The sequence below is a fragment of the Rhinolophus sinicus genome, chromosome 13, assembly GCF_057876585.1.
Source record: "Rhinolophus sinicus isolate RSI-liver-muscle chromosome 13, RSI-T2T, whole genome shotgun sequence".
Lineage (NCBI taxonomy): Eukaryota > Metazoa > Chordata > Mammalia > Chiroptera > Rhinolophidae > Rhinolophus > Rhinolophus sinicus.
Genome location: NC_142513.1, coordinates 38156342 through 38180715, shown reverse-complemented (window position 1 = coordinate 38180715; position 24374 = coordinate 38156342). Strand labels below are relative to the sequence as shown.

The 24374-nt window shown below is 44.5% G+C and overlaps 1 protein-coding gene across 1 annotated transcript in view; it reads left to right on the top strand.

Annotated features, from left to right (window-relative positions):
• BFSP1 (beaded filament structural protein 1) overlaps positions 1–24374 on the top strand; it is a 52528-nt gene that overhangs the window by 22002 nt on the left and 6152 nt on the right. Inside the window, exon 5 of the mRNA XM_074317555.2 lies at positions 8818–8925. Coding sequence (XP_074173656.2) covers positions 8818–8925 — 108 coding nt within the window. The remainder of the gene's footprint in view (positions 1–8817; positions 8926–24374) is intronic.

Sequence of the window (24374 nt, the reverse complement as noted above, 5' to 3'; positions counted from 1 at the left end):
GTTTGTGTGATTGATTCTTGTTGGCAACCTAGAAGATGCGTCTGTCACATTTGTTCAAAAGAGGATATAATTAGCATTGCTAATTATAGGAACACAGACCAACTGGTTAATGTGTCAGTAGCATAAAGTCGGTACCCTCTAGCCAGAGGCCACTAGGAACACACCTGTGGTCACATAAAGTTGGGTTTATTTTTCACTGCAGGAAGGGAGGGTGTATACTGTGGAGACTCCCAAGGTGTCTCAGTGTGTTAGGTGACCTGGGGTGAGGGGTCAGGTAAGCAGGGCTCTACTCTGGGTTGGGTGCTCTCAGGAGGAGGCTGGTCTGATGACTGAGTATCCTGATAATTTGTATCTAGGAGGCAAAGGAATGGTAATTAAGCAGCATCACTTGTGTTAGTGGAGAGCGTGCATGTTTGGTCATTTTTGTGGTCTTTTGGTCTGAGCTCAGACACAATTACAGAGGGGTTTTGTTTCTGTCTTGTTCACCCAATGGTCCCAGTGTGACATCTTCAGATATTGGGGGTGTGTCGTGTGAGGCAGCCTGCGGGGCCTCTAGTCCTGCTCCCCACATTAGAACACAGGATATGGCTAGGCCAAAAAGGAACACCCACAGAGCCATAGGTAGGGGAGTCATACCACTATAGTCTTACTGGAGGCTGGAGTCACATGACCTGCAACCTGCCGTCTGCTTCTCTGCCTGCCAACCCACTGACTCTCGACTCTCATCTTGACTCACCAGCCTAGCCGCGCCCATTATATCAGTGGCTAACTGGCTAACTGGTTATAGCTGACGGCCAATAGCCACAGCTGACGGCCATCTACTACCTGAGCCAGCACCTTTCTACGTGAGGCCGAGAGCCTGGAAACTGCTCTCTGGGACTCTGTCCCCACAGGGTGGCATCATTTATACGTAGGGAGCATCGTTGCCTGGTGGTTAGTGCCAGCTACCAGTTGATAGCTGCAAGGCTGTCTCCCTTCCTCTTCAATTAGTATATGGGGACTGTGGGCAGCTGTGGGGTGCTGTAAGATGAATAAGAACTGGGGAGTGAGAAGACCTGGGGCCAGACAAGCAAGCAGGGCCCTGGCAGGAGGTGGTATGATGTAGTTACACTGGGTCTGCCTCCATCCCAAGGCTGCAGGTCTAGAATTTGCAGTGTTGTATATCAGCACAGCCTCCATAAACTGATACCCAGGGCGTGAGTCCCCTTCTATTCCCAGCCACCCCCTTGTCTGTGTCTTTGAAGCAGGGTGGTGGGGACTGAGACACAGAGAAACAAAGAGGACAGAGACAAACAGAGACTGAGAAAGCCTGACAGCATGCGTTCCTCCATGCACTGAGAAACTCAGGAATAAACACATACAGTTGAGGAGGTCCTTCTGCAGTTATGTCTCAAGCCCTGCCTTCCCCACGGGTTTGAGCCATAGGACCAGACCCATACTTCCTCCTTTAAGCACATCTATCTTGCTCTAGCTGTCTTTGTGTCTGTGTTGTTGATCCAGCCACTTTTCAGTGTGTTGGAGAGAAGGGGCTGCCTCATACAAATGGCCTTGAACATGGACACACTGGGCACATACCGTGTTTCCCTGAAAATAAGACCTAGCTGGACAATCAGCTCTAATGTGTCTTTTGGAGCAAAAATTAATATAAGACCCGGTCTTATTTTACTATAAGACCGGGTCTTATAATATAATATAATGTAATATAATATAATATAATATAATATAATATAATATAATATAATATAAATACCAGGTATAATATAAATACCAGGTATAATATAATACCTTGTTGTGGGGACAGAGCCAGGAGTGCAGTTTCCAGGCTCTCGGCCTCATGTGCAAAGGTGCTGGCTTGGGTAGTAGATGGCCATCAGCTGTGGCTAGTTGGCTGTCACCTGTAACCATTGAGCCCTTGAACACTAATATAACTGCTGTGGCTGCGCTGGGGAGTCAAGTCGAGGGGAGTCGGTCTGTTGGCAGAGAAGCGGACAGCAGGTTGCACATCGTGTGAACCCAGCCTCCAGTGAGATTATAGTGATATGACTCCCCTACCTATGGCTCCGTGGGTGTTCCTTTTTGGCATAGCCACATCCTGCGTTCTTATGTGGGGAACAGGCCGCCTCGCACGACACATGGCGCTGCGAGCAGGATGTACTGGAGCAGTTTACACGTATAAAAGCTCAGTTTCATAAGCAGGGTACAGTGCTGGTCAAAACCTACCAAAGCATGATGGAGCGTTTGTGCACGTGAGAGCCCAGCTTCAAGAGGCCGATGAGGAGTGACATCGGGAACGGGAAACATGGTCTGCCTGGGAGACTCAAGCATCCAGCTGGCACACCACCCTCTTGGCCATGGAAGGCATTGCCTTCATTTTGATAATCTGCTGCGGCCTTAAGCTCCGAGGGTTGTGGACATCTTACACCGAGGACTCCACCCACTCAGACACCTGGCATGGCGAGCAAGATTCCGACCAGGTAGGAATGGAGTCTGACTCTGGGCAGGAGGACGTGTGGCCCCCACACAGTGTGCGGTGTCCGGTGGCCACTGTTCTCAGGAGTTGGACCCCCAAGGAGGGGTGGGAGGACATGGATGGTTCTCTGGCCAGCGTGGAGAGGGCCCTGCAGGCTCTGGCTGAGCGGTTGCCAGAGGAGGCGAAGGCTACAGCCAGCCGTGTGGGCTGGATGTTCCTCACGGCCTTCAGTCTCAACACGGAAAGTGCGCTTCATGAAATAGCCCAGGTGCCGGACCAGGTGTCCTGTTTGGAGGTGCTGGAAGCCTGGGTCTGCCTGTTAGAAGAAGGGCCCCACAGTGGAGACTCTGAGGCAGAGGCAGCGAGTGGAGACAATGTAGCTCCCAACCCCCAAGCCCGGCCCATCTTGAAGCAAAAGGTAAAGCATGAGCAACCTTTGGGCCCCGGGGGCGTTGCTGCCGGCAACCCAGCTGTGACTGAGTTCATGACCTACACCCCTTACACTCCCACTGAGTGGCAGGAGCTGGTGAGGCGGTACAGACAGCGCCCTGGAGAGCCAGTCTTGTCTTGGCTATTACGTTTATGGGATGAAGGAGCAGACAACATTCTCTGCTCCCCAGGCGAAATGGAAAAGCCAGCTTTCGTGACAGTGCACCCGTCCCTGCGACAAAGGTTACAGAACTGCCATAGGTTGGCTCAAAACCAGGGCAACCACACTCTAATGCAGTGGCTCACTGCTGCGGTACGCACCGTATGGGAACAGGCTGGCGAGCTGCCAGACACTGTGAGTCAATGGCAGTCATATACAGAACTTACGCAAATAATCCGTGAAATGGGTATGAGACATGCTATTTTCAAGCTTAATATGCAGGGGCCTGATGACGAACTTTTTGCAGCCAGAATGAGAAATCTGGTTTTGGATACTGCACCTGCGTGTGCTTTTGGATCCTTGGTTGCCATTCTTAATGCCTTATGTGGGGCGATGGATCCATGAGTTACAACTGCTACGGCCACCCTAGGGGATGTTGAAAGCCGGAGATGAAGGAAGTTAAGACAGGAGGTCCATGCAGTTGAGACCTGGAAGCCCAAATCAAAAGTAAAGGGGCGAGGTTGCAGGCCTCAGAGAGTAACACGTGCACAGACATGGTATGATCTCGTGGCAGTAGGGGTTGATTGGGAGAAGATAGATCGACAACCCAATGCACTCTTGTTAGAACTTTGGAAACAGTTGCGTCTGGAACAGCAATTCCAGAGAAGCCTAAAGGAGAAGTCTGGGAAAGCACGACCCATGTTTCTCCATGATTTCATGCGGCCGCTTGAGGCCGACCCCTTTCAGCTTGCTTAGGGGTGGGGCCAAGGTACCCGATCAGAGAGGACAAGCGAGGACCGGAGGCCCAACGTGGAACTGTCCATACATTGGTCCCCTTCTAATGTGCAGAGGGTTTTGGCCCTAGTTGACACCGGCGCAGACTGCAGTCTTGTTTATGGGAACACAGAACTGTTCCCTGGACCAGCAATCTGCATTGATGGCTACAGGGGAAAACTGTGACTGTGAAAGCCTTTTCCTTACCACTGGGCATAGGAAGGCTTCCTCCTCGTACCTACAAGGTTTATGTCTCCCCTGTTCCTGAGTATATTCTAGGGGTGGACGTGCTACATGGCCTCAGCCTACAGGCGTCTGTAGGAGAGTTCCGTCTCCGGATCCGGGTGGTGACATCGGTGACACGCGGGCATGCTCACCACCCTCCTCAAGTGTTGCCACAGCCCTGGCGCATGGTTACAGTGCGACAGTACCGCCTGCCAGGAGGAAAGGATGAGATTGGTCGTACAATATTGGAATTGGAGAAAGCACATATTGTGGGGCCAACGTGTAATCCCTTTAACTCCCCAGTATGGCCTGTCAAGAAGTCAGATGGGACCTGGCAGATGACTGTGGACTATAGGGAGTTAAATAAGAAGACGCCACCCTTGCACGCTGCAGTGCCTTCAATTCATGATTTGATGGATCGTCTGACTGTCCGCCTGGGAACATATCACTATGTAGTGGACTTGGCCAATGCTTTTTTCTCCATTGACATTGCACCTGAGTGTCAAGAGCAGTTTGCTTTTACTTGGGATGGGTGGCAGTGGACTTTTCAAGTCCTTCCGCAAGGATACTTGCACAGCCCCACTATCTGCCATGGGCTCGTGGCCCAGGATTTGGCACAGTGGGATCGCCCGTCCTCTGTGGCCTTGTTTCATTATGTTGATGATATTTTATTAACATCTGATTCTCTTTTAGATTTAGATCAAGCAGCTCCCTCTCTTCTCTGCCACCTGAAGTCACGTGGCTGGGCGGTGAATGAGGAAAAGGTCCAAGGCCCTGGCTTATCCATCAAGTTTTTGGGCGTTGTGTGGTTGGGTAAGACAAAGGTCATACCTGAGGTGATTATTGACAAAATACAAGCCTTTCCCTGACCGATCAAGGTCTCCCAACTGCAGACATATTTGGGTCTGCTAGGATATTGGTGAGCGTTTGTACCCCATTTAGCACAAATTGTAAGGCCCTTGTATAACATGATAAAAAAGGGGGCCTCATGGGATTGGACAGAGGCTATAGAGCAAGACTTCATTGCCACAAAACAAGCAGTGCAGCAGGCACAGGCTCTGCAAGTAGTGGATCCCGGCCACCCATTTGAACTTGATGTTCATGTAACCAAGAGGGGTACGGTTGGGGCCTCTGGCAATGACAGGAGCGTCTCCGGTTGCCAGTGGGATTTTGGTCCCAATTATGGAAAGGAGTGGAGGTCCGCTATTCTCTAATAGACAAACAGCTGGCTGCTGTATACACAGCCTTAGTGGTCACAGAAGCCATCACAGGAATGGCACGAGTGTTGGTTCGAACAACCTATCCCCTCAAGGGGTGGGTCCGTACGTGGAGCCAGGGACCCAAAACGGGGGTGGCACAGACCACCAACCTCGCCAAGTGGGGTGCCTACTTGGAGCAATGTTGCATCCTTAGTTCAAGCCCTTTGAGCACAGAGCTACAACAGGTCCTGGGGCCTGTGGAGCTTGTAGCTCAGGCTGAGCCAAGTGTTCTGCCTATAGGAGAGGACTTGGAGCCCTCGCCCTACAAAGCAGGACAGCCCCCAGTACCTGAGGATGCCTGGTTTACCGATGGTTCTAGCCGAGGAGCTGCAGCTGTTTGGACGACTATTGATGTGCAGCCCAAACCAGACACCATGTGGTTTGATACTGGGACGGGCCAGAGTAGCCAGTGGGGAGAGCTACGGGCTGTGTGGATGGTAATCAGCCACGAGCCTGGGCCCCTAGTTATTTGCACTGACAGCTGGGCGGTGTTCCGGGGCCTAACGTTGTGGCTCCCTATGTGGAAACACCAAAACTGGTTGGTAGGACACTGTTCACTGTGGGGTCAAGCCATGTGGCAGGACCTCTGGGACCTAGGGCAGAGAAAGGAGGTGACCCTAATGCATGTCACAGGTCACTCCCCCGTAGTGTCCCCAGGTAATTATGAAGCAGATGCCCTAGCATGGGTCCGGTGTTTAGAATGGTCTCGTGCCACTGATGTGGCCCATTGGCTGTGTAGGAAATTGCAGCATGCTGGAAGCCGAACCATGTGGCAGGTGAGCAGACACTGGGGTCTGCCTTTCAAATGGCAGGAGATAGCAGATGCCTGCTATGATTGTGCTGTCTGTGCCCAGGACAGCCCCCAAAGGCGGAGGCTCCCCTGGGAGATACAGCAGATTACGCGAGGGAAGGTACCCCTCACTCACTGGCAAGTGGATTACATTGGACCCCTGCCTAAGGCCCGCATGTGATGTATGCATTCACAGTAGTGGACACTGCTACGGGGTTGATATTTACTTGGCCGTGTCCGGCTGTGGATCAGCGGCATACCCTGGTCGCTCTTACACGGCTGTGCGCTGTCTGTGGTCGCCCCCAAGTCATTGAAAGTGACAAGGGTACCCATTTTATGGGGCAAGAAGTGCAGAGCTGGGCTGCCAGGATGGACGTACAATGGTTGTTTCATACCCTGTATAACCCACAAGCAACTGGCATGATTGAATGCTACAACGGCCTTTTGAAGCAAGGCCTCTGGGTGTCAAAACACCCTCCCTCGATGCGTGACTGGGCCTCGCGTCTCTGGGACGTCTTGAGAATCCTGAATGAGAGACCACGGAAGGGAGGACCCGCACCAGTAGAAGCTCTGCTACATCGGATGGCAGCTCCCATTCAATTACAAGTTACCACAAGTGAGACTCTGTTAAAGCCAGGCTATGGCAGAAATGGAAACATTTTGCTGCCAGCACCCACATGCTTGAAAGCAGGGGAACAGCAGCAATGGACTTGGCCCTGACAGGTCAAAAGTCCCCACTGTGGATAGTTGGGCCTGATAGCCCCATGGGGGGCTGGTTTGACTCATGATTTGCAAGTTACACCAGGGTTAGTGGCTGAGTGGCCACCGCAAGTGATTGTAGTATGCAGAGGTCCCGATACCGGGATGATTTTGCGGGGAACCTATGTGCTCTCACTATGGCCTATTATGGGGTCCCCTGTTCTGTTACACGTTGAAACTATGCATGGAACCCAAGCACTGCCATAAAGGTCTGGTACCACAAACCAGGAAAGGTGCCAGTGGCAGTGACCCTCCTTTCCCAGGACAAAAAGCTAGCATGTATCCTCCCAGATGGAAGGGATCTGCCATTGTTGGTTCCTAAGACTACTGTTTCTTTTCGTCCGTAGGTACCTGTAGACTAACATGGCACAAGGACCCTCGTGGAAGACGCTTGTTGTGTAGATTGTGAGGCAAGACCCTGTAGGGGTGGAGTGTGGGGACAGAGCCAGGAATGTAGTTTCCAGGCTCTTGGCCTCACGTGGAAAGGTGCTGGCTCTGGTAGCAGATGGCCGTCAGCTGTGGCTAGTTGGCCGTCAGCTGTAACCAATTGAGCCACTGGACACTAATAGAACTGCCATGGCTGCACTGGGGAGTCGAGTCAAGTCGAGGGGAGTCAGTTGGTTGGCAGAAAAATGGACAGCATGTCGCACGTCATGTGAATCCAGCCTCCAGTGAGACTATAGTGGTATGACTCCCCTACCTATGGCTCCGTGGGTGTTCCTTTTTGGCCTCACCATGTCCTGAGTTCTTATGTGGGGAGCGGGAGCTGATACCCCACAGGCCGCCCACACGACACTGGTCTTATATAATATAAAACCGGGTCTTATATTAATTTTTGCTCTAAAAGACACATTAGAGCTGATTGTCTTATTTTCAGGGAAACACAGTACTTGTTTCTGATTTTGCCTGACTGTGAGGCCACATGCTCAGTGTCAGAAGGCACTACTCTTGAGCAGTCAGGCTTTTGTGAAACAATTTGGATGTTTTTGACTAGACAGTGGAAAGGCCAGTTGGAAACAGGTGACTGCTCTGCAGAGTGTGGAAAGGTTGAGGGAGGATCTCCTTTTATGATGTTCCGTGGAGTGTTGATAGGCGGTACAGCTGCCTCACCAGGGCCCTGGCTTCTCGCGTGCCCCTTGGCTCCTGCTTTGTGCAGCAGCAACATCTTAGCACAGTTGATGGCTTGGAGTTCAGACTGACTGTGCTGTCTGCACAGACACAGAGAATAGAGCCCAGTGAGAGACTGTGTTCTGAGTTTTCCTTTTGACAGAAGGGAAGGTGCCTTGTCCAGAGTTCAGGCACCACTAGCTCTAAAATACGGGTCTCCTGACACTGTCGCCACACTTTATAGTCATAGCATTTATGGTTCAGACTTTGAAGACAAACTAAGAAAGCATTAACAGTGGTCACTGCAGGCCTGTCTTTCTCAGTCAGCTGGTCTGCTGTAAATAACTTCCGCAGCCTGGGTAACTCAAACAACAGACATGTATTTCCCACAGTTCCAGAGGTTGCAAACCCAAGATCAGGATGCCAGTAGATTCAGTTCCTAGTGTGAAACAACCCCGGGCTGGTAGATAGCTACCTTCCCGCAGTGTCCTCAGGTGGCCTTTCCTTGGTATAGCACGCGCACGCACTCACGCACGCACACACACATGCACATATTGATAGAGAGAGAGAGATCTGGTGTCTCTTTAGTATTTTCTTATAAGGACACGAATCCCATCCTGGGGGCTCCACTCTCATGACCTCATCTATCCTAATTACCACCCAAAGGGCCCACCTTCAAATACTATCCCAAGGGGGGTTAGGGCTTCAGCATATGAATTTGGGAATGGGGACATGGCAATGTGCAGAGTATAACAGGGCCCCACACCTTCCTCATCCCTTTTCTCTTTGGATTTCCTCTCATGTCAAGCCTGTGTGAGTGCTGAGTGTGGCCTTCTTTGTGCAGGAGAAGCTCTTGACAGAATGGGAGGCAGCTGCCCTGCAGCATCAGCTGGAGGAGGGCCAGGAGGTGCTGTCTGTCCTGCAGGCTCAGAGAGCCGAGCTGCAGGCCCAGGTAGGCCCCGAATATTCATGTCCACTACTCCCTGTTGGGCATTCAGCTACCTGTGTGAATCGGGGTTTACAACACTTACTCAGTGTCAGGTGCATGCAGAAAAGTGCGCACGTGTCCAGTCCAGTGATCCTCACAGACTCAACACACCTGTGTGTCCATTGCTCAGTGCCAAAAACAACACTCTGAGTAGAATGACCAGCTTTCCTGCTTTACGCTGAACTGAGGGGTTTCCCAGGATGCAGACTAGAAAAGTCCTGAGCAAACAGACAGTGGGTTGCACTAACTCCTGGGCCCTCAGAGGGTCCCCTCGCATCCTCTCTCCCACCAAGGGTAAGGGTGTCTGCATAATTTATGCATTTTTATCCAGTTTAAACTTGTTTTTAAAAATAAGAAATGGATTCATGTTGGGATTTTTATCCTATACTTCCTCAAACCTGTGCTTCCTGTTTCTCTACTCTTGACCAAAAAAATCTCTCCTTGGAATCTCATTACAACCCTGGGGAAGAGTAGTTGTGTCAGTATCTGCTCTGCTCAGAATTTGTAAGAGGAAGGCTCACTATTCCGTACACCCCAACCCCCTTCTTGGGGGTCGATCTTATTTTGAAAACTAAAGTCAGCAGGAAAGCTCAATCCTGTTTCCATGGTATGACATTTTGGTGACTTGGTAGTGTGTGGTTTCCTCTGAAATCCTGAAAGGATAGAGGGAAGGGGTGTGTGTGTGTGCACGCATGTGTGTGTGAGATTGGGGAAGTGGACACAAGCTCTGTCATTGTCCTAGAGACCAGTGTTTTCCGAATCACTAGCTACAACTCATTTTTGGGTTGTAAAATGAATTCAGTAGAATCGACTGGAATTAAAAAAGAAGAAATTGACAACATTGAACTAAGACAGAATAAGAAGTAACAGAGTGAATGGCAAGTAAAACGGTAAGATTTGTTTTGTGACACCTTGTTTTAAATAAATAAATAAATTTAAATATATGTATATTTGTTCAAATAAATATACACACATATGTATCTGTATGATACATATGTATCTGTATGATACATATGGTTTATGATGTAAAATGTGGTTCTTCCTGTGACCCTGGTGATAAAGTTGAAAAACACTGCCTCAGATACTGAGAAAGATGAAAGGGCCCAGCCTGATGTGGTAAATTCCAGTTCCAGGACAGAAGAATGTTTCTCCCTCTATATACATATATGTATTTGTTGAATATAAACACAAAACATTTCATAAAGGATTAAGCTAGTTTCTGAGAATATGAAATAAAACTGTCTGGTTGGCCACCTGAACCCACCTGTAGTTGCTGCAGAAAGACTTACTCATCTTAGTCTGATGTTGTTTTCCCTCTAATTTGGGGGGCTTCACCTTCTCTTCTATGCCATTCCTCCTGCTGGTAGCCTGGTGAAGTCCCTGGACTCCTTCTCAGAAAAAAGTTAAAGGCATGTAATAAAAATAAAATACATATAATTAAAAGGAAACCAATTATATTGAAACAGTTTCAAAATATTGTCCTATGTAATCATGTCCTATATAATAATATATGTGCTTATATTAAATACAGTAGCTCCCCCCTTGTCTGCAGTTTCACTTTCCATGGTTTCAGGTACCTGCGGCCAACTGCAGTCTGAAAATAATAAACAGAAAATTCCAGAAATAAACAGCTCATCAGTTTTAAATTTCGCGCTGTTCTGAGAAGCATGATGAAATCTTGTGCCATCCCGCTCCATCCCACCTGGATCTGAATCATCTCTTTGCCCACGGTCTCCAAATGCTCTGCCCATGAGTCACTTAGTAGCTGTCTGGGTTATCAGATGGACTGTCATGGTATTGCAGTGCTTGTGTTCACCTAATCCTGATTTTACTTAATAATGGCCCCAAAGTGCAAAATGGCCCCAGTGGGGGATGGGGGAGGGAAAGCTCCTTGTAGCCTGAGGGCTCACACTTGTCAGGTCTGTGGCAGCTGGTTCTGCCTATGGTTAGAGCATCTGATGCTTCCGGAACCCTCCTTAGCAGAGGACTCACAGTGAGGTTTCTGAACCAGCAGCAACAGCATCACCTGGGAACTTGTCAGGAATGCAAATTCATGGCCCATCCTAGACCTACTCAATCGAGAGCTCTAGGGTGGGGCCCAGCAATCTGTTAACAGGTCCCCCAAGTGGTTCCACAGGCTCAAGTTTGAGAACACTAGTCCACAGGATGGGATACAGAGCACACCCATTGCTTTGGGGATGGCACTCCTTATAGGTGGAAGAGACAGAGCACTGTCTCTTAGGGCACTCCTGGCTCCCTAAATTGCCTTGGCTGAGTTTCTGTGATGGGAAAGTGAAAAACATCATATATTAATTGGAAAATGTGAACCTCCCAGGTATCATTTTTCGTTAAAGTCGCTTAGCAGCATCTAGTGGTAGGTTTGGGTAAGACAGTGTGTAATCCGTGAAGGATGCTTGATTTCTTCCGTTTCCTTTTTAAAAAAGATCTTAGATCCAAAGGAGTCTGGGGGCCTAAAAGGGCTGAAGCAGGCGGTCACTCCTCCAGATGGGGCTCATTGTGAGGCGGTCCTGGGTACCTGTGAACCCCTGCTGTGCAAAGGCGAGCCCTACAGCTGTGCTTCCACACTTACTCTTTCATTCAACCTTTCCCGCCGAGCTTCACATGAGGTTCAGAGCATGATGTGGCTCCTGCCCTCAGCTGCTCACAGCCCAGTAGGGAGATGGATGTAAACCAGACAATCTAAATGGCAAAAGCAGAAACACAAGAGCCACCTTTGCTCAGGATGAAGTTCAAGTTGCTGCATGGCCCACACCTTCTACCTGCCTCTCTCTCCAGTATCCACTCAGCTGCTCTTCTCCAAGAAGCCCTGGGCTGGCTTTGGGCTGCTGCCTCTTCTCTTCCTCTCTGACCTCTCCTGCAATTCCTGGTACCTGCCCCTTTGCTCATCACTTCTCTTTCTGGAAGTCCCTTTTGCTCTTCAGTACATAGGACCAGCCTGGAAGCCTTCTCTGACATCCTGCAGTGCCCCAGGGCCTCTCTGTGCTCCATGACACCCTGGGCATGTGTTTGTGACTGAGTGGCCACCCTCGCTGGACTGTGGGCTCCTAGGGTCCATGTCTTATTTTCTGACAGCGAGGCTGGTGCTGAATAGCACCTGATGCATGTCAGAGACGTCTCCTTAGCCCCCTTTGAGCTGGTGAAAGTGGGGCCCTTATTACTTTTCCTGAACACCTCTCCTTAGGGTGAAAAGTTTGTATTACTGAGCTATAAAGACCACATTGATGTGGACATAAGTCCTGGATGGCTTCTTGTCTCAGCACAGGCATCAGTTTTATAAACCTGGTCAGCACTTCGCTGGATGCTGTAGAATCTTGGTTGACTCATGCAGAACCACGCAGAGCACTAGTGTCAGACCCAGGTTGGAAGGCATCTTCAAGTCAACCATGGAGCCTCCCTTCCAGGGCGGGCGATCCTCCAACAGACTCCATGAGAGGACAGCCATCAACCAACCAACCACCAACTCATGAGAGATAAGAAAGGTCGTGCTTGCCCTGGTGGTCCAGAGACTATAGATGACATATTCCTGATTTCTGATTTCCCCATTTTTAACAACCCTTTGCTATCCTATTTACAGTTTAAAAGTTTGTTAAGTGAATAGACTTAGGGAGGGGTCTCATGGAGGGCACACTGAGTCCCTTGTGTCTTGAGTGAGAATAGGCCGGTGGCACTTGTCTGAGGATCTGTATGTGGGAATGAGGAGTTTTTCCATGTCCTTGAAGTGTGTGTGTGTGTGTGTGTGTGTGTGTGTGTGTGTGCGCGCGCGCGCGCACGCTTTCCTGTAGCTGGAAAGAGGCTAAGGCAGGAGGGTCTGTTGTTTCTGAAAGTGTCTCAGAGCCTGTATAGGTGGGTCTGAATCCTGCTGTCATATTTATGGGCAAGTTACTGCTTGTGTGCCTCAGTTTCCTCATCTGTAAAGTGGGAATAATAGCAGCATTTCCCCCGTAAGGTGGTTGTGAGGCTGATAAGTTGATTGATGGTAGAACTCATCTGCAGAGCCGTTACTCCCACTATGGGCTGGGAAACCCATACCTGAAGGGGATGATAGAGTCTCTTCATACATAATCTTCTTTTTAACTCTTTATTCTGAAAAACTTCAAACATATAAAAGTGAGAGACTAGTCTCACAAGCCCCCATATAATTCTGAAGCAATGCCGGACACCATGTCATCTTATGCAGCAATATTTCAAAATGTATCTCAAAAAGATGTGCGTTATTTCTATAGAATGCAGAGTGTTAACTCACCTTTAAAAACAATAATTCTTTAATATCACCAAATATCCAGTGAGGGATCAGATTGCCAATTGTCTCATAATTTTAAAACTGAGATTATATTTGCAGATAGTGTCACCCTCTTCAGTGCACAGTGTATCCATTTGACAAATGCACAGTGCTGTAATCACACCCATAATCAAGATATGGGACAGTCCTCTCTCCCCAAAATTCCCTCTGCCTCTTTGTGGTCACACTGTCCCCCACCTTCCCCGAGCCCCTTGAATCTGTTTTCTATCCCTCTGGTTTTGTCTTTTCCAGATTTCATATAAATGGCATCAGACAGTGTTGTCTTTTCCATAATTTCTTTAACGTTTGAATTGGGATCCAAATAAGGTCCACACATTATAAATTGTTTATGTGGCTCTTAGGTTTCTTTTAACCTATAGGTTCCCCTCCATCTCTTTTTTTTCCCCTTGAAATTTGTGGAATATTCATACTTTTAAAATCTGGGTGCTGTGGGCACCAGCTCTTTCCTATACACAAGGGAGAAAGCTAAGCTTTGCTACAAGGCAGTTATGTTTATCTTTCACAGCCTCCCTGCTGCCTGTTGACACTGGGATCACTGGCCTCTGCTCTGGACCCCAGCCATGCCAGCCAGTATCCTGCAGGCATAGTTTTCAGGACTGCTCCGTAGAAAAGGAGAGTCTGACTTTGGGATTCATCCGTTCCTGGATGGCTTCTTGTCTCTAAGATTAGAGCCTTTTCAATTCCTATTTCTTGGAAACATTTTCTAGTATGTATGAACACTGGTGTGGGTAAGAATACAGGGCTGCACACCAGGAATTAGTGGGTGTGCCTCTGTATTTGACATTGCAGGTAACTGTTTAAATGGAGATTTTTTTTCTTTTGTGAGAAGGGAAACCTGATCAAACTAGCTTAAGCAGAAAGGACACTCTTTGGTTTTATTTCGAAATAATTTTAGACTGCTAAAAAGTTGCAAAAATATCCCAGAGGTTTCCCACATACTCTTCACCCAGCTTCCCCAAATGTTCACAACTAATGACTAATAACCACAGTATAATGATGAAAACCAGAATGTTAATGATGGCACTATCCTATTAATAGACTTGATTAAAATTTCACTCATTAGCCCACTAACATTTTTTCTGGTCCTGGAGCCTACTTGCTTTTAGGTGTCGTGTCTTCTTAGTCTCTTCCAATCTGGGACAGTTCCTGTCTTTCTTTATCCTTCATGACCTTGATGGCCAGTTATTTTGTGCAATGTCCCTCCACCTGGGCTTCCCTGATGTTTTCTCAGGATTAGATTGAGGCTATGCATTTGTGGCAGGAACACCACATGAGTGATGGGTTCTCACTGCATCTTATCAGGGAGCTTCGTACTGGTGATGTGACTTGGATCCCTTGGTGAAGGTGCTGTCAGTCAGGTTCCTCCACAGTAAAATAACTAGTTTTTTTATTATTATTAATTTCAGGTGTACAAAACAATGTAATAGTTAGACATTTATACCCCTCACAAAGTGATAACTCCCTTCCCCCAATCTACTACCCTTCTGACATCGCAAACAGTCATTACATTTCCACTGTCTCTATTCCTTATGCTGTGCTCCACTTCCTGTCACCATATATATATGTGACATTCATTAGTATTCATTATTATTCAGCTTCAGGTATACACTGCAGTGGTCAGGCACCTACATCATCCCTGAAGTGGTCTCCCTAATAAGACAGATGTCCATCAGATACCCTACAAAATCTTTACATTATAAATTATATTCCCCAAACTGCCTTTCATATCCCCGTGGCAATCTTGTGGTTACTGACTGTACTTTCTAATCCCCTCACCTTCTCCCTCATCCCCACCCCACTCCCATCTAGCAAACCTCATTTTTTTCTCTATATCTCCGAGACTGTTTCTGATAGTTCATTCATTTATTCTTTTCTTTAGATTCCACATATAAGTGAGATTATATGGTATTTGTCTTTCTCTGTCTGATTTATTTCGCTTAACATAATGTTCTTAAGGTCCATTCATGTTGTTGCAAATGGTAAGATTTCTTTCTTCTTTATGGCTACGTAATACTGCATTGTATAAATTTACCACAGTTTCTTAATCCAGTCGTCTACTGATGGGCATTTCAGTTGTTTCCATGCCTTGGCTATTGTGTATAGTGCTGCAATAAACATAGGGGTGCATACATTTTTTTTGAATTAGAGTTTTGGATTTCTTCGGATAGATACCTAGGAGTGGAATTGCTGGATCATAAGGTAGTTCCATTTTTCAGATTTTTGAGGTCCCTCCATACTGTTTTTCATAGTGGCTGCACCAACCTGCAATCCCACCAACAGTGCACAAGGGTTCCCTTTTCTCCACATCCTCGCCAGCACTTGTTGTTTGTTGATTTATTGATAATAGCCATTTTGACTGGGGTGAGGCGGTATCTCATTATAGTTTTTATTTGCATTTCTCTAATGGTTAGTGAGGTTGAGCACTTTTTCATATGTCTGTTTGCCTTCTGTATGGCCTTTTTAGAAAAATGTCTCTTTATGTCCTCTGCCCATTTTTTAATTGGGTTGTTTGTTTTTTTTGGAGTTGAGTTGAGCGAGTTTTTTAAATAAATTTTGGATATTAACCCCTATCGGATATATCATTGGCAAATATCTTCTCCCATTCAGTAGGATCCCTTTTTGTTTTATTGATGGTTTCCTTTGCTGTGAAAAAACTTTTAGTTTGATGTAATCCCACATGTTTCCCTTGTCCGAGGGGATATATCAGTAAAAATCATACTCCGAGTAATGTCTGTAAAGTCTCTTCCTATATTTTCTTCTAGGGATTTTATGGTTTCAGATCTTACATTTAAGTCTTTAAGCCATTTTAAATTTATTCTTGTATATGGTGTAAGGAGGTGGTCCAGCTTCATTTTTTTTGCATGTGTCTGTCCAGGTTTCCCAGCACCATTTATTGAATAGACTGTCTTTACCCCACCGTAAATTCTTGCTTCCATTGTCGTAGATTAAATGACCATATAGGCATGGGTTTATTTCTGGGCTCTCTATTCGCTCCATTGATCTAAGTGTCTGTTCTTATGCCAGTACCATGCTGTTTTGATTACTGTAGCCTTGTAGTATAATTTGATGTCAGGCATCGTTATACCTCCCACTTTGCTCTTATTTGCTGAGGCTATCGGGGTCTTTTATGGTTCCATATAAATTTAAGGGTTATATGTTCTGTTTCTGTGAAAAATGTCCTTGGTAGTTTGATGGGAATTGCATTGAATATGTATATTGCCTTAGGCAATATGGACATTTTAACTATATTACTTCTTCCTATCCATGAACATGGTATGTGTTTCCATCTATTTGTATCTTCTTTAATTTCTCTCTTCAGTGTCTTATAATTTTCTGAGTCCAGATCTTTCACTTCTTTGGTTAAATTTATTCCCAGGTATTCTACAGTCTTGAAGAAATTGTAAATGGGATTGTTTTGTTACTTTCCCCTTCTGATATTTTATTACTGGTATATACAAATGCAACTGATTTGTGAATACTAATTTTGTATCCTGCTACTTTACTAAATTCATTTATCGGCTCTCATAGTTTCTTGGTGGAGTGTTTAGGGTTTTCTCTATATAGTATCATGTCATCTTCATATAATGACAATTTTACTTCCTCCCTACCAATATGGATGCCTTTTATTTCTTTTTTAAAAAAAAATTTATTGGGGTGACAATTGTTAGTAAAATTACATAGATTTCAGGTGTACAATTCTGTATTACATCATCTATATATCCCATTGTATGTTCACCACCTAGAGTCAGTTCTTCTTCCATCACCATATATTTGATCCCCCTTACCCTCATCTCCCACCCCCCACCCCCCTTACCCTCTGGTAACCACTAAACTATTGTCTGTGTCTATGAGTTTCTGTTTCTCATGTGTTTGTGTTGTTCTCTTGTTGTTTTGGTTTATATACCACATATCAGTGAAATCACATGGTTCTCTGCTTTTTCTGTCTGACTTATTTCGCTCAGCATTACACTCTCAAGATCCATCCATGTTGTCACAAATATTCCTATATCATCTTTTCTTACCGCTGAATAGTATTCCATTGTGTATATATACCACAACTTCTTTATCCGTTCATCTATTGAAGGACATTTTGGTTGTTTCCATGTCTTGGCCACTGTAAACAAAGCTGCAATGAACATTGGAACACACGTGTCTTTATGTATAAATGTTTTCAGATTTTTTGGGTAGATACTCAGGAGAGGGATTGCTGGGTCATATGGCAATTCTATTTGTAATTTTTTGAGGAACCTCCACACTGCCTTCCATAACGGCTGCACCAGTCTGCATTCCCACCAACAGTGTATGAGGGTTCCTTTTTCTCCACAGCCTCTCCAACACTTGTTACTATTTGTCTTGTTGATGATAGCCATTCTGACTGGGGTGAGGTGATATCTCATTGTGGTTTTGATTTGCATTTCTCTGATGATTAGTGATGTTGAACATTTTTTCATATGTCTATTTGCCATTTGTATGTCCTCTTTGGAAAAAATGTCTCTTCAAGTCCTCTGCCCATTTTTCAATTGGGTTGTTTGTTTTCTTTTGTTGTTGAGTTGCATGAGTTCCTTGTATATTCTGGATATTAGCCCCTTATCGGAGGCAGTATTTGCAAAAATCTTCTCCCATTCAGTTGGTGCCCTCTTTATTTTGTCAATGGTTTCTTTTGCTGTGCAGAAGCTTTTAAGTTTCATATAGTTCCATTCGTTTATTTTAGCTTTTACTTCCATTGCCTTTGGAGTCAAATTCATAAAATGCTCTTTGAACCCAAGGTCCATAAGTTTAGTACCTACGTTTTCTTTTATGCAGTTTATTGTGTCAGGTCTTATGCTTAAGTCTTTCATCCATTTTGAATTAACTTTGGTACATGGTGACAAATAGCAATCCAGTTTCATTCTTTTGCACGTGGCGATCCAATTCTCCCAGCACCATTTATTGAAGAGGCTGTCTTTGCTCCATTTTATGTTTTTAGCTTCTTTGTCAAAAATTATCTGTCCATATTTATGTGGTTTTATTTCTGGGTTCTCAATTCTATTCCATTGGTCTATGTGTCTATTTTTCTGCCAATACCATGCTGTTTTGATTATTGTAGCCCTGTAGTACAAGCCAAAGTCAGGAAGTGTGATACCTCCATTATAGTTCTTTTTTCTTAAGATTGCTTTGGCTATTCGGGGTCTTTTGTGGTTCCAAACAAATCTGATGATTTTTTGTTCTGTTTCTTTAAAATGTGCCATTGGGATTTTGATGGGGATTGCATTGAATCTGTATATTGCTTTGGATAATATTGCCATTTTAACTATGTTGATTCTTCCAATCCGTGAGCACGGAATGTGTTTCCATTTCTTTGTGTCTTCTTCAATTTCTTTCAAAAATGTCTTATAGTTTTCAGCATATAGGTCTTTCACATCCTTGGTTTAGTTTATTCCTAGGTATTTTATTCTTTTTGCTGCAATTGCAAAAGGAGTTGTTTTTTGTATTTCTTTTTCTGAGATTTCATTGTTAGTATATAGGAAAGCAATGGACTTTTGTACGTTGATTTTGTAGCCAGCAACTTTACTGTATTCGTTGATTGTTTCTAATAGCTTTTTGGTGGAGTCTTTAGGGTTTTCTATATATAGCATCATGTCATCTGCAAAGAGTGATAATTTAACTTCTTCATTCCCAATTTGGATGCCTTTTATTTCTTTCTCTTGCCTGATTGCTCTGGCAAGGACTTCCAATACTATGTTGAAAAGCAGAGGTGATAGGGGACAGCCCTGTAGTGTTCCTGAACGTAGAGCAAAGGGCTTCAGTTTTTCAGCATTAATTATGAGATTAGCAGAGGGCTTGCCATATATGGCCGTTATTATGTTAAGGTATTTTCCTTCTATACCTATTTTATTAAGTGTTTTAATCATAAATGGATGTTGTGCTTGTCAGATGCTTTTTCTGCATCAATTGATATAATCATATGATTTTTGTGCTTTATTTTGTTTATGTGATATATCACATTGATAGATTTGCGGATGTTGAAGGATCCTTGTGCACCTGTGATGAACCCCACTTGGTCGTGATGAATAATTTTTTTAATGCATTGTTGTATTCGATTTGCTAGAATTTTATTTAGGATTTTTGCATCGGTATTCATCAGAGATATTGGTCTGTAGTTTTCTTTTTTTGTGCTGTCCTTACCAGGTTTTGGTATCAGGGTAATGTTGGCCTCATAAAATGAGTTAGGGAGTATTGTCTCTTCTTCAATTTTTTGGAAGAGTTTGAGCAGGATTGGTATTACATCCTCTTTGAAGGTTTGGTAGAATTCACTAGTGAAGCCATCTGGTCCTGGACTTTTGCTTTTGGGAAGGTTTTGGATGACTGATTCAATTTCCTTACTGTTGATCGGTCTATTTAGATTTTCCAGTTCTTCATGGTTCAGCCTTGGAAGGCTATATGTTTCTAAGAACTTGTCCATTTCTTCTAGGTTATTGAATTTGGTGGCATATAGTCCTTCATAGTATTCTTGGATGATCCTTTGTATTTCTGTGGTGTCCGTGATAACTTCCCCTTTTTTGTTTCTGATTTTGTTAATTAGTGTCTTCTCTCTTTTTATCTTAGTGAGTCTAGCCAAGGGTTTGTCAATTTTGTTAATCTTTTCAAAGAACCAGCTCTTTGTCACATTAATTTTGTCTATTTTCTTTTTGTTCTCTATTTCATTTAGTTATGCTCTGATTTTTGTTATTTCCTTTCTTTTGCTGACCTTGGGTTTCATTTGTTCTTCTTTTTCTAGTTCTGTAAGGTGCAACGTGAGGTTATTTATTTTTGATTTTTCTTCTTTCTTGAGACAGGCCTGTAATGATATAAATTTCCCTCTTAAAACTGCTTTTGCTGCATCCCCAAAATTTTGGTAGAATGTATTTTCATTCTCATTTGTTCCTATGTATCTTTTGATCTCTCTTCTTATTTCTTCTTTGACCTGGTTGTTCTTTAAAAGTATGTTGTTTAATCTCCATTTATTTGTGTTTTTTCCTGCTTTCTTTTTGCAGTTGATATCCAATTTCAAAGCCTTGTGATCAGAGAATATGCTTGGGATGATTTAAATCTTCTTAAATTTGCTGAGGCTAGTTTTATGTCCCAATATGTGGTCTATCCTTGAGAATGTTCCATGTACACTAGAAAAAAATGTATAGTCTGATGTTTTAGGATGAAGTGCTGTATAAATGTTAGTTATGTCCATTTCATCTAACATGTCATTTAGGGCTGCTATTTCATTTTTTATTTTCTGTTTGGATGATCTAACCATAGTTGTCAATGATGTGTTTAGGTCCCCTAGTATAATTGTGTTTTGGTCAATTTCTCCCTTTAGTTCTGTTAGTTGTTGCTTGGTATATTTCGGTGCTTCCTGATTGGGGGCATAAATATTAATGACAGTTATGTCTTCTTGTTACATAGCCCCCTTCATCATTAAGAAATGTCCATCCTGTCACTTGTTACCTTTTTTATCCTGATGTCTGTTTGTGATATCAGTATGGCTACACCTGATTTTCTCTGAATACCATTTGCTTGGAGTGTCAGTTTCCACCCTTTCACTTTGAGTCTACATTTGTCTTTATAGCTGAGATGTGTCTGTTGGAGGTAGCATATGGTTGGGTTTAGTTTTTTGATCCAGTCTGCTACTCTGTGCCTTTTTATTGGTGAGTTCAGTCCATTTATATTTACGGTGATTATTGATATATGAGAATTTCCTATCATTCTATCTCTGTTTTTCTGGTATGATGGTGTCGGCATTGTTTCTTTGCCTTTTTGTTGCTGTCTGTTATTTCAGTGTGGTGTTACTCTATGATTTTTACCTCTATTTCTTCTTTTTTATGGTATATATTTCAGTTCTGGATGTTTTTGAGTGGTTATCATTAAGTTTATGTAAAAGAAAGTTTCATATTTAGAGTATTCCATTTTCTTCACCACGTTTACATTCTCCATTCCTTTGTGCCGGTTCAGACCTTTACTCTCACCCCTTTTATGTTTCTGTTGTCATAAATTATCCCTATTTATGCTGTGAGTTGATTTCTGCGCTGCAGTAGCAAGTTGTCTTTTTCCTTTTTTAAGTTTTTTTTGCCCCTTCTTTACCCTGTATGTTATGTTTAAGTGTATAGTGTCCTATTTGTGGTAGGGGTTGCCATTTCCTGCCTCTGTCTGTTCGTAATACTACTCATGGTTTTGTAATCTTTTGATTTTTTTTTTTTTTCAGGTCGAATAACCTCCTTCAGTATTTCTTGCAGTGCAGTTTGTGTGTTAGAAAATTCCTTCAACTTCTGTATGTCTGGAAAGGTCTTTATTCCTCTTTCATATCTAAAGGATATCTTTGCTGGAAATATTATTCTTGGCACATAAGTTTTTTATTTCAATAGTTTGAATATTTTATTCCACTCCCTTCTGGCCTATAGAGTTTCTGCTGAAAAATCTGATGATAATCGAATGGGCATTCCTTTGCAGGTAACTGTCTTCTTTTCCTTGGCTGCCTTGAGGATTCTTTCTTTGTCGTTAATTTTTGACAGTTTCAATACAATGTGCCTTGGAGAAGGCCTGTTGGGATTGGGGTAATTAGGTGTTCTATTTCCTACTTGAATTTGAGGACCCAGTTCTTTCCATATGTTTGGGAAGTTCTCATCAACTATTTGTTTGAATATATTCTCTGTTCCCTTCTCCCTTTCTTCTCCTTCTGGCATGCCCATTATTCTTATATAGTTCTTTCTGATGGAGTCAGAAAGTTTTTGTAGAGTTCTTTCATGTCTTTTAAGTTTCAAGTCTCTCTCTTCTTCCATTAGTATCATTTCCAGATTTCTATCTTCAATGTCACTGATTCTTTCTTCCATCTGGCCAACTCTACTAACTAAGCTGGCTATTTCATTCTTAATTTCTTCTATTGAGTTTTTAATCTTCAGAAATTCTATTTGGTTCTTTTATAAAATTTCAGTCTCTTTGGTAAAATGTTCATTTTGTTCTTTGATTGTGTTTCTGAGTTCATTAAACTGCCTGTCTGTGTTTTCTTGCATCTCATTGAGTGTTCTCAGAACTGCAATCTTGAATTCTCTATCATTTAAGTCACATATTTCCATGTCTTTAAGTTCATTTTCTGGAGACTTTTCATTTTCTTTCTGATCTCTCTTGTTACTTTGGTTATTCATGGCAATTAATGAATTATTATTTCTCTTCCTAGACATCTACAGGAGTGGGTTCAGCAACAGGTTGATAGGAAGAGGTCTTTCTTTGTGTCCAGTAGGTGCTGGCAGAATGTTTTATTTTCTCTCTGACTGCAGCCTTTTTTCTCTCTCTCATGCTGTAGTGTTATATTTTCTCTGCATTGTTCCGGCTTCTCACACAATGGGGGGATTCCCTGGAAGGCGGGCTTCTGTTAACAGGTTGCCTGGGTCATAGGACACCGCCTCTGTGGGGGGGATGAGGAGAGCTTCTGACGTTCCAAAGGTCTTCCTGCACCAGTTTCAGAGCCTGTGTGTTTCAGTGGCTCTGTTTAATCCTGCAGGGATCTACCTGGATAGGTGGGGACAAGGGCGGGGTAGGTTGTGAGAGGTGGCCCAGAGCAATGGCAGCAACCACCAGCACAGCCAGTCCTGCACCCAAGGCTCCCTCCCCTTTGTTGGAACTAGTTGGGCTGCAAGTCCTGGCTGCGGGCTTCAGTTCTCAGAACTGCAAATGTTATTTTCTTTTGATCTGACACTGCTACCTTTCCACTTCTAGCACTGGGAAGGTGGGGGTGGGGAGAGCTCTGGAAGGGTGGGGAGGGGGCAGCTAGGCTCTGTGCCTATGACTTCCATCCTCTGCTTGGCAGTGAGGGCTTAAACTGCCATTTTCATCCTTCTTCCCTCAGTCTTTGCTCTGAGGTTGAGGTCTCTGCTGTGAGCATTGAGTTTAGCAGTGTTATTTGCTGATCTCTCAGTTGTGACTGTGGGCCATAAGCAGAGCACTGCAGTTCGAATTCTTCCCTCTCTGATGACTGTGGTAACTCCGGAATTCAGGGAGCTCAGAGCTCTGACCTCTGGTCTGTGTTCTGCACCCACACAGCCAATGTCTCCGTGTCTCCGCACTTCCCCCTTTCCTCCTCCCTCACTTGCCCAATTTGGCCACCTTTAGATGATTTCAATTGTGCGTCGTTTAGTCTTGCCTGTCTGCTGTGCAGGGAGTCCTTTGTGGAATTATAGTTGTTCAATTTGTTGTAAAATCCAGGGGAGATTTCAAGAGCTTCACCTCATGCTGCCATTTTTATGACATCTCTCCTTTCCCCTCCACCAAAGGAGCAGAATATAAAAGGCAGTTGATGAAATCTGAGAGCAGGGTGTGTGGTAGGAACCAGGATCTGAGGCAGCAGCTCACTTTATCATTGTCTTCTCTTCTCACAGGCACTCTCACCACTGTTGGTCTTTACCCTTCAGCTTCATTTCTCTGCCTCTCTGAATAATTGCCTTTCTAAGCTTCTCCATGCACATTATAAAAGATTGCGACTCCCAAATGGCGGCCTCAGACCCCAAGTTTATATGAAGCTACCCCCAACTCACTGCTATTTCTGAGATCCTTTTCCAAATTCCCAGGAGAGGAAGCCTGAGTTAGGCCCAGCCCTTTTCTATGGCTCTGGTCAGGAGAGTGGGGTCACACCGCTGCTGGATCCCTTCTCTGAATGAGATGTCACAATCATCAGACAAGGGGATGACATGGGCTGGTACCGTGTTTCCCTGAAAATAAGACCGGGTCTTATACCATATTTCCCCCTAAATATGACTGGGTCTTATATTAATTTTTGCTCCAAAAGATGCATTAGGGCGTATTTTCAGGGGATGTCTTATTTTTACATGTACAACAATCTACATTTATTCAAATTCAGTCATGTCATCTTCATCATAATGTGCCAAATGCGTCTATCTGGCTGATGATCTTAACTGGGGTTATTTTCGGGGTAGGTCTTATTTTCGGGGAAACCCGGTAGACATCTTCCCAAAGTGTATAGTGCATGTACCCCTCCTCCCTCTCTTCCTCTCTCCCTTCTTTCCTACCTCTTTCCCTCCCTCCTTTCTTGCTTCCTTGTTAGCTTCCTTGCATCCCTCCTTCCTTCAGT